The sequence below is a fragment of the Triticum aestivum genome, chromosome 3A (assembly GCF_018294505.1).
Source record: "Triticum aestivum cultivar Chinese Spring chromosome 3A, IWGSC CS RefSeq v2.1, whole genome shotgun sequence".
NCBI classification, from domain to species: Eukaryota; Viridiplantae; Streptophyta; class Magnoliopsida; order Poales; family Poaceae; genus Triticum; species Triticum aestivum.
The window spans coordinates 399,355,084-399,370,264 of record NC_057800.1 but is presented as its reverse complement, the minus strand read 5'-3'; the positions used below and the strand labels follow the sequence as shown (position 1 = coordinate 399,370,264).

The window sequence follows — 15,181 nt, the reverse complement described above, 5'->3', positions numbered from 1 at the left end:
TTTGCACATAACGAGCATCGAGGGTTTTAGGAGGTTCCCCATCTCCATGAGTAGCAAGTAAAACTAATTTTTTGGTGTTTCGTGTTCCATATCCATAGCTAAAGATAGAGAACAACTTGGAACAGGAAATAAAACTACTTATTGATAAAGCAAACAAGCACACACGAGAATATTCACCCCACGCTATTGCTCACCGGCAACGGCGCCAGAAAAAGGTCTTGATAACCCACAAGTATAGGGGATCGTTTGTAGCCTTTTTCGATAAATAAGAGTGTCGCACCTAGCGAGGAGCTAATGGTAGAACAAATATTCCCTCAAGTTCTATCGACCACCGATACAACTCTACACACTCTTTAACATTTTCTTTACCGGAAACGAGTATGAAACTGTTTTGCAAGGATAAAACTATGAGTACTTTGGGAGAATAAAACTACGGATAAATTGCAAGGTAATAAAAGTGGAAAGCTTTTGTCAATAAGAAAGTCATTTGTCCCTAGGCAATCGATAACAAGTACCGGTAATCATTCTAGCAATTTTATATGAGGGAGAGGCATGAGCTAACATACTTTCTCTACTTGGATCATGTGCACTTATGATTGGAACTCTAGCAAGCATCCGCAACTACTAAAGATCATTAAGGTCGTGAAACCCAACCATGGCATTAAGTATCAAGTACTCTTTACTCACATACACCATAGCCCACCTATCCGCGTTTAAGTTTCTGTCACTCCCGCAACACTGACAATAAGCAAACCATGAACATGTCGCTGCCCTTTCATGCTACTGCTCTTCTTTCCCTTACCCAGCCTTTCATCATCAGACTCGGGGTCCTTGGTACTATCAGAGTTGGCGTACTTGACAAGAGCCGCCATCAGCTCCCCCATGTTGTTGCAGTGGTGTTTAAGTCGACCCAGCTTCTGCTTAAGAGGCATAAAACAGCAGTTTTTCTCCAACATTAGAACTATTGAACCCGCATTGATGCGATCCGATGAGTGTAGGATGGCTGAGACCCGACGCACCCAATGGGTTGTTGACTCGCCCTCTTCTTGGACACAGAAGTCCAAATCCATGATAGACATAGGCTGCTTGCACGTATCTTTAAAGTTTTGGATAAAACAGGCTTTTAACTCGGCCCATGATCCAATGGAGTTGGGCAGCAACCCTTTCAACCAACTACGAGCCGTTCCGTCCAACATCATGGTGAAATACTTAGCGCATGCGGCATCACCAACATCCAGCAGCTCCATTGCCATCTCGTAACTTTCAACCCGAGCTTAAGGGGCTGATCTGCTGTGTAATTAGGCACCTTATGAGGACCCTTAAAATCCTTGGGCAAACGCTCATTACTTATAGCCGGCACTAAACATGGCACACCCAAGGTTCTAGAGGTGACGCCTGCCTCCACTGAAGTTGACGGATAAACTAGAGAACGTTGATGAGCCATTTGTTGAGCCGCCAACTCGGCCTCCCGACGCGCTCTGCCATGATCCACCAAAGTCTGTGTGTTGGCAACACCACGCGCTGAGTCATGCCCACGAGGCTGGTTGCAGCGTCGTTCACTGCTGGAAGCTACCGGTGAATCAATGTGCCTGCTGTAACTCTGGCTTGGACGAGGGGTTGAGTGAATTCGCTCCGGACTATAAGAATAAGCCGCCTGTTGAGCCATGGCCCGCCGTGTCTCTATCACTGTTGGAGACTCGCCTTCAACTGGTAGAGCCGCCAATCGCGTTGTCGCAGCAATCATATTTTTCAAAGCGTTAGAATAATGAGCCGGTGATGTCAAAATATGATGAGGCGGGGTATTATTCACATGTGGAGATCCCATCGTACGTGGCTGAACCGACACTCCAGCTCCAGGCGCTTCAACCGTCCGGTTTCCACCGGCTAGTCACTGGTCCCTGCTCCAGGCGTGTTGAAGAGGTTTCTCGGCTCATAAACCGGGGGTAGATGACTCCGGTGTCTCCTCCTCATAACCTCATTTGAAGCTTTCTGATCCAACGTGAGCCAGAAGGAGATTCGCTTGGATCTGTTGTGCCTGAGCATCCAAGACAGCCCGTTCTTCAGCCATCCTAGCGTTCTCAGTCTCCAGCTCTTCATTGGCTTGAGCTATCTCATCTCACAGCTTAGCCACATCCACCTTGTGATGTTCCTGGTTGTCCGGGGTTACTCCCACCCCCATCAGAGTTGCCAGAGCCTCTAACAATTCTGTGAGAACTTGAGCCACTAGCACCAGCCGCCATCGTAGCCACTGAACTGGAGGTCATAGTTGCGGCGGTTGTTGAACCAAGCGTCGGTTGTGTGCCGGCCATGAAGATCGCAACCCTGTTTGGCGGTTCATAGGGGTCCGGAATACTGTCACCATCGGAATAGCCCCCAAGCCGACCATCTTGCAGTTGATACAATGAATTGGTCTCACCCGTGGACGACTCACCATCAGAATAGATGGCCGTCTCACCGCCAGACACAGATCCTTCTTCAATTTCTTCCCCATGGATGAAACCAACAAAGTCACGCTTCACGGTGGGTTGAACCCGGGCGGGTCGCGCACGCTGAGCTGTCTCCAGGATGTCGGTGCAGATGTCCGGCTCAGGGCCTGGTTCGCCGATCTTGCCGATGAAGACGTGGATTCCGCCGAAGGGGACCCGGTACCCGTACTCGATTGAGACGGCTTTGGGGCCCCAGCCTGCATCATCGATGTAGAGCTTCCCACGACGACTCTTGGTCATCCGGCCCACAGCGTATCCCTTGATCCCTTCGAAGCTGCCATGTAAGAACTCAAAACCACAGTGCGCTGGCCCCATGGTGGGTGCCAACTATCGTGGAATTGTCATGGCAGATGTTCTAGCGGAAGGACTTAGTTGTGGAGCCATCGCAACTAGGTTAGCTTAAAGGGGTTAAACGGCACAAAGGACACATGGAGTTTATAATGGTTCGGCCCCTTGCGGTGAAGGTAAAAGCCTAATCCAGTTTGAGGTGGTATTGCTTGGGTTTCGATTACCAGGGAGCGAATACGCTTGACCTAGTTCTCGATCTCTTGTTTCTTGCCCTAAACCGTCGCCGGGTCATCCCTTTATATACACAGGTTGACGCCTGACGGCTCACGGAGTCCCGGGCGGCTCATACACAACGTGTCCGGCTCGGTGACTAACTACACATGCCTTACAACACAAGTCATCGTATATGGCGGTTCACATTTGTGGGCCTCAAGCCACCTTTGGGTCTTGGTCCTTCAGTAAGCCTGCTTCGCGAACCGCCATCTTCAACATCTTCATGGGCCTTGTCATTATGAACCGCCAGTGGTATGACCCGGCCCTCCTGGGCGGGTCATACCCAATAGTTATATCCCCAACAGTGGCGGTTCCACCATTTTTTCCATAGCTTGCTAAAAAGTTGAGTTTTTACATTAGTAGCACCAGAACTGAAGATATTAAGGAGGCAGCAAACCAAACAAAATAGCTTTGGCCTATATGTTGGGGAACGTAGCATGCAATTTCAAAAATTTCCTATGATCACGCAAGATCTATCTAGGAGATGCATAGCAATGAGAGGGGAGAGTGTGTCCATGTACCCTCGTAGACCGAAAGCAGAAGCCTTAGGTTAACGCGGTTGATCTAGTCGAACATCTTCGCAATCCAACCGATCCAAGTACCAAACGTACGGAACCTTCGTGTTCAGCACACGTTCAGCACGATGATGTCCCTCGAGATCTTGATCCAGTAGAGGGTCGAGGGAGAGCTTCGACAGCATGACGGTGTGGTCACGGTGTTGATTATGTGATCCACGTAGGGCTTCGCCTAAGCACTACGACAATATGACCGGGGTGGTAAACTATGGAGGGGGCACCGCACATGGCTAAGGAACAATTTATGTGCCTTTGGGGTGCCCCCCGCCCCTGTATATAAAGGAGGAGAGGGAGGAGGCCGGCGGCCATGAGGGGGCGCACCAAGGGGGATCCCAACTAGGATTCCCAATCCTAGTTGGACTCCCTTTCCTATTCCAAGAGGGGGAAAGAGGGAAGGAGAGGGAGAGGGAGAGGAAAGAGGGGGCCGCGCTCCCTCCCCCTAGTCTAATTAGGACTCCCTTGGGGGGGCACCACCCCACGGGCAGCCGTCTCCTACTCCCTTATGGCCCATTATAGCCCATAACTTCCTGGGGGGTTCCGCTAACCCCTCGATTCCCCGATAAATATCCGAAACATCCCGAAACCTTTCCGGTGTCCGAATACCTTCATCCAATATATCAATCTTTACCTCGAGACTCCTCATCATGTCCGTGATCTCATCCGGTACTCCAAACAAACTTCGGTCACCAAAACATATAACTCATAATACAAATCGTCATCCAATGTTAAGAGTGCAGACCCTACGGGTTCGAGAACTATGTAGACATGACCGAGACACATCTCCAGTCAATAACCAATGGCGGAACCTGGATGCCCATATTGGCTCCTACATATTCTATGAAGATCTTTATTGGACAGAGCAAGACGATATTACTAGTTTCCATACATAACCATACTTATAGATAAATGGTCGAGGAAGGTGTTGAACTGGGTTTCGTCTTTGTCATTCCTGTACTGAATCCATGTTGGGAGGATACGTAAATAACACCTAACGGCAACCGCTGCCTCTGATACTAACTTGGCTGAATCTGTAGCATCACGCGGCCTTTTTAAACCTGCCTCAAAACGGATCTCCATTCTTCCTCCTCTAGATTTAGTTAACCTATCGAGCATTATCCCTGATGGTTGTTTCCTCTTGCACCTAGGTGCTTGTTCAACAACGAAAATAGGAAGTGTTAGTGTACATCAAACTATGAGACTACATATAAAGAAGCATGCAACTGTAACTTGACTCCAACAACTACCTTCTTGCTGTTGAAGCTCACAAAGTTCATCTGATCTTGCCAACTCATCTTGTGTCAAGAGTGCTACGGAAGTAGTGTCAGGTGGCAAGGGAGCTTGGGAACGTGCTGCTAGCTGAGTTGACCAACGAGTAAATCGTGTAGCTTGTGGTACTATGGAAGGTGTTGCAACAAATCAGGCTGTCTCCTCTTGTTTGGTGGTAGCTATTTGTTTCTATTTGGCTTGTTCTGCAGCTCGTGTAGCATGGAATACCCTGTCAGTACAATTTTCCGCTGGACTTTGACCTTCTATTGCATCATCAGTACCAGCAGAATCTGCAGGATTGTTCTGCTTCCCTTTCCCTGTCGTTTTGTGTTGCTTCCTCTTTCTCTGTGCCATGTTAAGTCAAGCCGACAAGAAAAACGAATAACAATTTAGTTCTACAGAACAAATGTACTTTGATGTAAGAACATGGTGTGATAGACAGATGTTGTATGTTCTAGAAACAAGAACACGTGTCTTAGTCACAAGTATAATGGGTAAAGTAAGCAGATGAAATTCAACAAAATTAGAAGCAATTCAAGCTAGACATCATACATGACATGCAACCACATATAACATTGCCAAGTTAGAGGGAGCACTTGTGATGGTGCACTAGGGGAGACGTGCTCATCACCAACATAGCTACGTTGAGTGTCTATGCATGTGTTGTCTTGGAAATCATCTTGGGGGGATGGAGGAGTAGAATCTATAGAGGCCCTCCGTTTGGAAGGAGCACCTTCATCCGCTGCCTTGCGAACTTCCTTCCGCTTTATTGATTTTTAATTGTCAAGTAAAATCAACAAGAAAAAGCAATAAAATTCACTCTTCAGAAATCATTCGTGCATGATACTGACAATCACTACTTTGATGTAAGGCAAACACATGATTCCAGGATAGAATAATATGAAAAACAAGACGGCATGGCATATTCACAATTGTTTGTGTAATCTAAGCAGAAACCATTTCAACAAATAAGTAGCAATGCAAGCTAGACACCAAATCAAAGATGCAACCAATATGACTCTGCCAAGTTAAAAGCGTCCCATCATAAATGGTATTTCAACAAATTAGAAGCAGCGCATGCTATAAATCATATGAAAGATGCAACTAATATCACACTGCATATACTGAAGGTGTCTCGTCATATTGATTTATGCGGGATACAAAAAACAATAGTTTTATGTGAGGACATGGTTAATAGACAGATGTACTATGTACTAAAAACAGGAAGGCATGTCACATTAACAGGTATAATGTATAAACTAAGCAGAATAGCACATGCAATTTAACCAGATTAGAAGAATTACAATCTAGACACCATATGCAACATGCAACCACATATCACGCTGCCAAGTTAGAGCAAGCACCTGCGATGCTAGTGTAGGGGAAATGCGGTAATCAACTATAGAGCTACGTTAACTATCTTCATCTAGCCTTGCTGTTTCTCGAGAATCATGTGGGGAGGCTGACGCTGCATTCTTAAAAATGAGGATCTTTTATCACAGTAGTCCACTGGTCTGACTGCCTCTGTCGGTGTCCTGGGAACGGGGGTCCCCAGACTTGCCTGCCTACGGCCAACGGCATGGCTCCGCCAGCGGCCCCGTACGACCCATCTTCGCCAGCAAACACTCAAGACCCTCGCGAGGCGGATGACGCAAGACCTCCTCGGGGGCGGCCTCACCAGGCTGGCTCGCGGGGGCACGGAGAGATCAAGGCAAGGGGCACCTCGCGAGGTTCCTATGACGCAAGCCATGACAACCAAGGCCAGGCGGGCGCCAACGCGTGCAGTGTCCTCGTTTCCTCTTTGTTGCTAAAGGGACAGGCGCAGGTGAGGAGTCCCGAGGCAGCAGGCAAAGATTTCCATATCGATGCAACAAAACCAAGACCAGAAGGACGGCAGGACGGAAGTCACCGTGGAGCCCAGGACGGTGTCACCACAAGAGTCTTTGACAGGCGAAGGCCACCCTTTTGTCAGGATATCTTGTACTAGTTGCCCCCCTTCAAAATGGCCATTATGGGATCCCTTCCCGCCTAATAGGGAAGAGGACCAGGGCCTCTATATATAGGAATAGTGATCAGTTGTGAGTATAGTGGGGTTTTTACGCCCCAAACTACGAATGTCGTGTTCTCCTCAGGGGCTAGGCAAATCAGCGGCGGCGCTCGACTAAAGCTAGGTAACACTATGAGATAATTGCGGAAAATAAAACCTAAACTAACAAGGTTGTTCCCGAAGATCGTTGGCAAAGAAAACGACAAACAGCAAAGAGAAATTCAGATTTTACTCAATATCTTTTTGGTATTTTCATTATACCTGAGAATCTAAAACACTAGCACAAATATTAGGGAAGCTGCTAGACAAGAACACATATAACTATTAAACATGAACAGAATATATATGACATATATAGCTAGTACTCATACATTCTAAATGAGAGTCACAATGTAACAGTACAACTCTCACAACACAAACACAAACACATATATAACTAGCACTGACAGAAGGAAAGAAACAAGCTAATATGATACGGACAAAATTATATCACAACACAAACATATATGTTTTCACATGAACAAAGTTAACACAAGCGCTACAGGACACATATCACACATATGCAAATAGGGGGAGTTAATTCTAGTACTCTGAGATGAACAAAATAAGTACTATTAATCAAGCACAAGTCTGAAACTGAACAAGTTCAAAGCACTACTTAAAATCTGAACCTTACAAAGTTTAACACATCTCAGCTTACAAAAATCTCAAGCCAATAGCAGAGGAGAGAAGAGGCAGCAACAAAGGAGGTTCAGAGAAGAGATAGAGGCAGCAGGGGTTACAGAGGAGGAGCAGCAGTTGTGATGAGAGAAGTAGAGCAGCAGTAGGGTAAAGAGAAGAAGTAGCAGCAGGTTAGCAAGAGGAAGCAGCAGAGCGCAGTAGCAGCAGTAGCATTGGGAGAGAAGAAGTGCAGCAGCAGGGACGTGAGGAGAGGGGAAGCAGAGGAGAAGCAGAAGTGCGGCAGGGAGGACGTCGGGAAGAAGAACAACAGCGAGGTAGGCGTAGGGAGCAGCAAGGAGAATCAGCAACAGGTGGAGGCATGCAGGTACGGCACGCGAGATGGGCGCTGCTGGTGAGGGGCGTCGGTGATGGATAGATGGATGGGTGGCGGAGGTGCACCACCACACCGGCTGGCCGTGGCGGCGGCCGGTGGTGGAGGAGGAGATGGGGGAAGAAGAGGTGTTGCCAGGCCCAAAGGGATCAAGTTTTGCGGCTAGGGATTTTGTTCCCCACTCTGAGCTGCCACATTTGCACATTGGCCCTCCTCTTATCTTCATTTCTGCCCAAGAAGATCCTCCTCTTCTTTTAGTTTGCTCCCCTAGATTACTTCTTTCCTTCACGCTCAGGTCCTTGACGCATTTCTTTCATGCCCTTCTCTCTTCTCGTTAGCCACATAGTAGAAATCTTGACGATTATAGTGGCTTTGCGCACTTTTCTGCAAAAGGAACAAGTAACAAGTAAATGATCCCTTTATATGATTTTCATTCAAATATGCAATAATTCATAGCAAGAATTGATTGTGAAAACTCAACAAATAATATATTTCTATGCCAAAATTGTATATATGAAATGTGCTTATCAAGTTCCCCCACACATAAACTTTTGCTTGTCCTCAAGCAAAGGCATATGACAAGAGCAAGAATGTGAATAGTGAGCTGACTAGAGATTGCCAAGTGAAGTAGATCTCTAAACAGTGCATGCTTTGGACTTCACTAGTGAAAATTAATGGTTAGGAGTGCTTCAAAGTGGTAGGATACTAGTAGACTTGACCATTTTAAACTTTTACAATGATAAAAGAAGATCAACTAGTTCAAATGATGATTGTGCCAAAGGTTCCTAAAGAGAGCATGATCCCGAGAACAAAAAGAACATAAACTTGTGATCGGATCACTTATTTATAGAAATAAAGCAATGATAATATTATATCGATCTCACCAAAGGAACGTACCACCGATCCTGAGAACATGGTATACACCCGGCTCGACCAATTATTAGTTTTTTTTGTCTCCCCAAAGGAACAAACCACCGATCCAGAGAACATGGTATACACCTGGTTTGACAATTACAATTTGTATTATTAATTACTGCCCAAGCTAACCCGATTTCACATGCCACCGATCCAGGGAACATGACATGCTACTGTAGGTATTCATACTTATTTATTCATTATTACTTATCTTAAATGAACAACGCATAAGCACAAAAACAGGAATCATCACTTCTCCATGTCTAGTTCGCATGCTACTGATCCAGGGAACATAGCATACTAGTCCATAGTGGTAAAGTGATTGCTCTCAATGGGAACACAATAGACACGAACTCATCATCTAACACTTAATGATCTAAGGGTATCAAGGTAAAGACAGAAAATGATTAAGTTTACTACTGCACTAGGGATTTGAGCACTCAAAACTAATAGCTTTCACTACTTTCAGCAAAGCAAATGGGGTGTCGATCACTAGTTTACAAGGCATTCAACAATCGGTTCGCATATTCTCATCAAGCACCATATGTTAAAGGTAAAATTCAGTGGGACAATGTTTAAGAAATGGCTCAAGCAACCCAAATAGCAATTGATTTCAGCATGTATCAATGGATGATATATTCAGATTGGGGACATGAAAAAGCTCACCGGGTTTTGATCATGTAGCACTCACTCGATCATCTCACATCCTCTTGCATTGCGACTCCTCTCCTTTTGCTTCCTCGTGCATGCTCCAGCTCCTCTCTTCCATATGTGTGCCCATTTGCTTCTCCTCATCGCCATGCTCTGACTCCACCGGGATCCCAAGGGATGTCACCTCGAACCTGGTCAACATATATTGATTCGTGCACAAGCAAAAACCTGAAATAGGACTCACACAAACAACAACTACGAGTGATAGGGTCGATGCCCTCTAAGTCGCCAATCGAGTATCCAATTATATAAACATAGGAATATAGAACATGACGAGTATGATAGGAATCAACAAGCTCAATACTAGCATTCAGATGATATTTATCATTAAGCATAGGTTTGGCATGAGGAAAATAAGTGTGATCATCATTAGTATGAGCAATGCCATCAACGGTATAAGTATCATCATATCCAAGCAAACACTTCCTCAAATCTACCTTAAGTGATGGCATCATGTAAAGCAAGGTAGAATCAAACAAAACATAATGGGACATGTCATTAAGAGGATTGAATGAACCTGACACATCACTCTCTTGTATGACAATAGGCAAATGAATCTCAGGTTCTTCATCTTCATCTACAACAGCTTCTTTTACTTCTTCGGAAGTAGTAGACATTGGATCTTCAACTTGTTCATTTGGGTATTCGAGCTCTGGATCATCTTGTGCCTTGGCTTTGAGAATTTCTTCTTGGATCTGAAGTATCTCTTCCTCTGGACTCTCGCTATATTGCTCAGCTGAATGTGAAGGTGTTGGGACCTCACATGTATCAAGGGATATCCCAGAAATACTCAGCTCTAGCTGCGAAGAAATAGTGCTGCCAGCATTGATGTTCTTCTCAATCTTCCTTACTTCTTCCACTAGCTCATTCCCACTCTTGATCTTCTTCATTTCATCTAGTATCACCAGCCTAATTGGATCATCTTCAGCACTCCAAGTGAACTCGAGACTAAGCAATGTGAGCTTGTCTATATCAGCAAAGTCATCTTGTGTGGGCACTTGTGTAGAAGGTGTTGGTTGACCAAATGGAGGACCATTTAACTCCATTGGCAACATCTCCTGGTGCTGAGGTATATGAATAGGAGCAGAATAAAATTGTTGTGGAGCATAATTGTTGCTCTCCTCTTCATTCCTAAATCCTTGCATTGGATAACTAGAGGGAAATGATGAGATCTCAGGGTTGTTGCTCCTATATGACATATTCGGGTTTTCAGGCCACCCATGTGAGTAATTGTTTTGGTATGAGCTATGCTCTTGAGCAAAGCTCATGCCAAAACAATCTAGAGGGCAAGAGTAACCACACTGACATTCAGGGGGCGAATGGCCCTGAAATCCACAAATATGGCAGGTAGGAGCAACATAAGGATGGCCTCTAGAATAAGGATCATAAGAGCTAGGCCTATCCTCAAAAACTACTTCTCGCTGCCAAGCTAAATCATCTAATCGATGGGAAATCTTACTTATCAGTTCTTGAATACTTTCCGTGCTATTTGTAGTGTTGCTCGCATATCCATGGTGATCTGAATAGTAGGCCATAACCGAGAAGATGGTTCTAGCCTGCAAAAAGGAAAAGAAAACAAAGAGGAAATAAACTAGAACAAAGGTTAGGAGTTAGAGATATATCACATATATAGCACAAACTAGGAAAAGAAGAAAAACCTAGTCTATAGCCTAGCACGGTCACTCGACGCTAGTCCCCGGCAACGACGCAAAAATGATCGGTTGTGAGTATAGTGGGGTTTTTACGCCCAAAACTACGGATGTCGTGTTCTCCTCAAGGACTAGGAAAATCAGCGGCGGTGCTCGACTAAAGCTAGGTAACACAATTTTAAGAGATGATTGCAGAAAATAAAACCTAAACTAACCAGGTTGTTCCCGAAGATCGTTGGCAAAGAAAACGACAAACAACAAAGGGAAATTCAGATTTTACTCAATATCTTTTTGGTATTTTCATTATACCCGAGAATCTAAAACACTAGCACAAATATTAGGGAAAGCTGCTAGACAAGAACACATATAACTATTAAACATGAACAGAATATATATGACATATATATCTAGTACTCATACATTCTAAATGAGAGTCACAATGTAACAGTACAACTCTCACAACACAAACACAAACACATATATAACTAGTAATGACAGAAGGAAAGAAACAAGCTAATATGATAGGGACAAAATTATATCACAACACAAACATATATGTTTTCACATGAACAAAGTTAACACAAGCGCTACAGTACACATATAACACATATGAAAACAGGGGGAGTTAATTCCAGTAATCTGAAATGAACAAAATAAGTACTATTAATCAAGCACAAGTCTGAAACTGAACAAGTTTCAAGCACTACTTAAAATCTGAACCTTACAAAGTTTAACACATCTCCGCTTACAAAAATCTCAAGCCAACAGCAGAGGAGAGAAGAGGCAGCAACAAAGGAGGTTCAGAGAAGAGATAGAGGCAGCAGGGGTTAGAGAGGAGGAGGAGTAGTTGTGATGAGAGAAGTAGAGCAGCAGTAGGGTAAAGCAAGAAGTAGCAACAGGTTAGCAAGAGGGAGCAGCAGAGCGTAGTAGCAGCAGTAGCGTTGGGAGAGAAGAAGTGCAGCAGCAGGGACGTGATGAGAGGGGAAGCCGGGGAGAAGCAGAAGGGTAGCAGGGAGGACATCGGGAAGAAGAACAACAGCGAGGTAGGCGAAGGGAGTGGCAAGGAGAATCAGCAGCAGGTGGAGGCACGTGGGTACGGCAGGCGAGATGGGCGCTGGTGGTGTGGGGCACCGGTGATGGATAGATGGATGGGTGGCGGAGGCGCACCACCACACCGGCCTCGCCGTGGCGGCGGTCGGTGGTGGAGAAGGAGATGGGGGAAGGAGAGGTGTTGCCAGGCCCAAAGGGATCAAGTGCTTCGGCTAGGGATTTTGTTCCCCACTCTGAGCTGCCACATTTGCACATTGGCCCTCCTCTTCTCTTCAGTTCTCCCAAGAAGATCCTCCTCTTCTTTGAGTTTGCTCCCCTAGATTACTTCTTTCCTTCACGCTCAAGTCCTTGATGTATTTCTCTCATGCCCTTCTCTCTTCTCGTTAGCCCCATAGTAGAAATCTTGACGATTATAGTGCCTTTGGGCACTTTTCTGCAAAAGGAACAAGTAACAAGTAAATGATCCCTTTATATGATTTTCATTCAAATATGCAATAATTCATATCAAGAATTGATTGTCAGAACTCAACAAATAATATATTTCTATGCCAAAATTGTATATATGAAATGTGCTTATCAACTAGCCACCACCATAGGGAGGCACCTTATCTTGGACCGGATCCATTCCATGAAGGCCACCACGCTAACTCACCAAGCACAAGAGCACCTCTCCTCAGGAGGCTGTTCTTCCCTTGTAACTGTTCATCCTCAGCCCAAGAGGCAATCCACCACACAACACTGGAGTAGGGTATTACACCACATCGGTGGCCCGAACCAGTATAAATCTTGTGTCTCTTGGTTCTGCGAGTTCGACGCGTCGAGCCTTGAGATAGCGGTGAGGGAGAGTACAAGGGGGAGGAGAGATCTTCGTGCGCACCCCAGTGTTCGAACCTCAAGGGTTTTGCCAGAACCCGGAATCCAACAGCCTCATCATAAGTGATTGATGAGGGATACACAAGAACATTAATTTGATGTAAGAGCATGGTTAATAGACAGATGTACTAGTATGTACCAAAAACAGGAAGACATGTCATATTCAAAGGTATAGTGTGTAAGCTAAGCAGATGCAATTTAACCAAATTGGAAGCAATACAAGCTAGACATCTGGCTGGAGTGGTGAGCATGATCATGTAGGACCTGAGAGCCTGGTGGGAGGCGGGTTGCTTCGCCACCATCGTGGCTTTTTAGTTGGCTTCCCGGTGATGCATGTCTGTGCTGGGCTTGTCACTGGCTCGGTCAGTGCCCTGACTAGCTATTTGTCTTTTGGTGCTCCCGCGATGGTGGTTCATGTAAAAATATCTTTCCTTATCTTGATAAAGATCGACTTCGGCCTTTCAAATACAAGGTAGATACCATATTCAACATGCAACCACATATGACACCATGAAGTTAAATCAAGCACCTGGGATGGTGGTTCACGGCGAGCAAGATCATTAACTCCAGAGCTACGTTCCCCGTCTCCATCTGCTGACACTATACCCTTTAAAGTCTTGAAATGTGTCTGGCCTAGCCGCATACCACGCTGGAGCGACTTCTCTCTTCTCTTTTCTGCTTCAGTCAAGGCAGTGTCTGAAATACCCTTGCATAAAAACACAATAGTGAGAGTATGGGTGAAGTGTGTGCAGAACTAGTGCACTGTAAAAGTAGCAGATAGCAAGTGGCTGAAAAATAAATGACAGGAGACATATGATAGCTCTACAACATTGCATGGCAAACAAAATTAGACTCTACTCCGTATGATTTTGTAATATATGAGCACAGGAAATGCAAGTACTCCTCTAGCACACTACCACATGTGGTCCTATCAAGATAACAGTCGACTGAAAATAAATAGGTCAGTTGATTTTTTTTATGAACCGTCTGATCTATAAGGAATGGGCAGATGGCCTTCGTCTACCTCCTGCCAGTCACTGTTGACAATCTTTCTCGAACCGCCAGCGACCACCGGCCCAGACCCCTGCCTCCGCCGCCCCACCCTCCCCTCGACCTCACACCACCGCCATGCTTGGCAGCGCCCCCAGGCCATCCCTTTAATCCCGGCCGACCTCCAGATCAGGCGCCAGCAGCTCTAGGCCCCAAACACCCCTAAGATAAACACCGAGGCACTGCTTCCCCGGCGTAATAGGCGCACTAGCGCCTGTAACGCCGGGGAATGCTTCCATTAATTGGGAATCAACTGACTTGGAATTGAAATCCAGGGGCGACGGACCTCTAGCTAAGGTGAAATAGTATATGAGGAGAAACCTTGTGCATCGCGAGTAACTAGGAACATCTAGTATCAAGAAGAAGCGGTCAACTGGTGCCTTCTGTTGGATGAATACCGTGCAAGAAGACACGTAAGATTTGCATGAATAAGGGAAGAGGAGTACCATTTTCGGTTGCCGGGGCGGTCGCATCCACATGTCGCGCCGATCTTCTTCTTTTTGCTGGGGAAACCGATGTTCTGGAGGAGGGTGCAGGCTTGGACGAACCCATCGCCAAATTGTTGATTGTGTTGCTGTGGCCGTATGTCGGCGAAGGAGAAGCAGATCCGAGGCAGCGAAGGACGGCGTAGTAGGAACAGCTCCGGTGCGGTGGACGGGGGCGAAGTTGGAGCGGCAGCGGTGAGGCGCAGGACGACGTGGTTGAAATGGCTCGGGTAAAGACGGCTCAGCCTCGGCTTCAACTACTAGCCGTGTAGGGCGTTGCGGTTGAGGTTGCGGTGGACGACGACGTCGGGGTATCGGCTCTGGCGTGATGGAGGAGGGCGGCGGTTGATGAGTTGGATGGGGTGGCGGACGGAGGACGCCGTGGTTTCGCGGCTGGTGGAGAGCTAAGGGAGAACCATGTTTTGGCGCCCGCGGAGTACGAATGGGGAATCGGAAGGGGGG

At 46.1% G+C, this 15,181-nt stretch overlaps 1 protein-coding gene across 5 annotated transcripts; it reads right to left on the bottom strand.

Moving 5' to 3' along the window:
• Positions 1 to 7,405: 7,405 nt before the first annotated feature.
• LOC123061408 (uncharacterized) lies at positions 7,406 to 12,528 on the bottom strand. Of its 5 annotated transcripts, none has more exons than XM_044484502.1 (3): positions 11,072 to 12,528; positions 9,568 to 10,676; positions 7,406 to 8,985 (listed from the first exon to the last, which is right to left on the bottom strand). In XM_044484502.1, exon 2 carries the CDS (start codon positions 10,665 to 10,667, stop codon positions 9,693 to 9,695), a length of 975 nt encoding a protein of 324 aa, XP_044340437.1. In that variant the 5' UTR covers positions 10,668 to 10,676; positions 11,072 to 12,528; the 3' UTR covers positions 7,406 to 8,985; positions 9,568 to 9,692. The 5 variants fall into 5 exon arrangements, with proteins under 5 accessions (XP_044340437.1, XP_044340436.1, XP_044340433.1 ...); XM_044484501.1 differs by having other exon boundaries at positions 7,406 to 8,370; positions 8,871 to 8,985; positions 9,568 to 12,527; XM_044484498.1 differs by having other exon boundaries at positions 7,406 to 8,370; positions 8,884 to 8,985; positions 9,568 to 12,527.
• Between the last annotated feature and the right edge of the window lie 2,653 nt (positions 12,529 to 15,181).

Bases quoted from the DNA above. Each gene is read 5' to 3' on its own strand.
- LOC123061408 (XM_044484499.1), bottom strand. From the start codon at position 11,147: ATGGCCTACTATTCAGATCACCATGGATATGCGAGCAACACTACAAAT.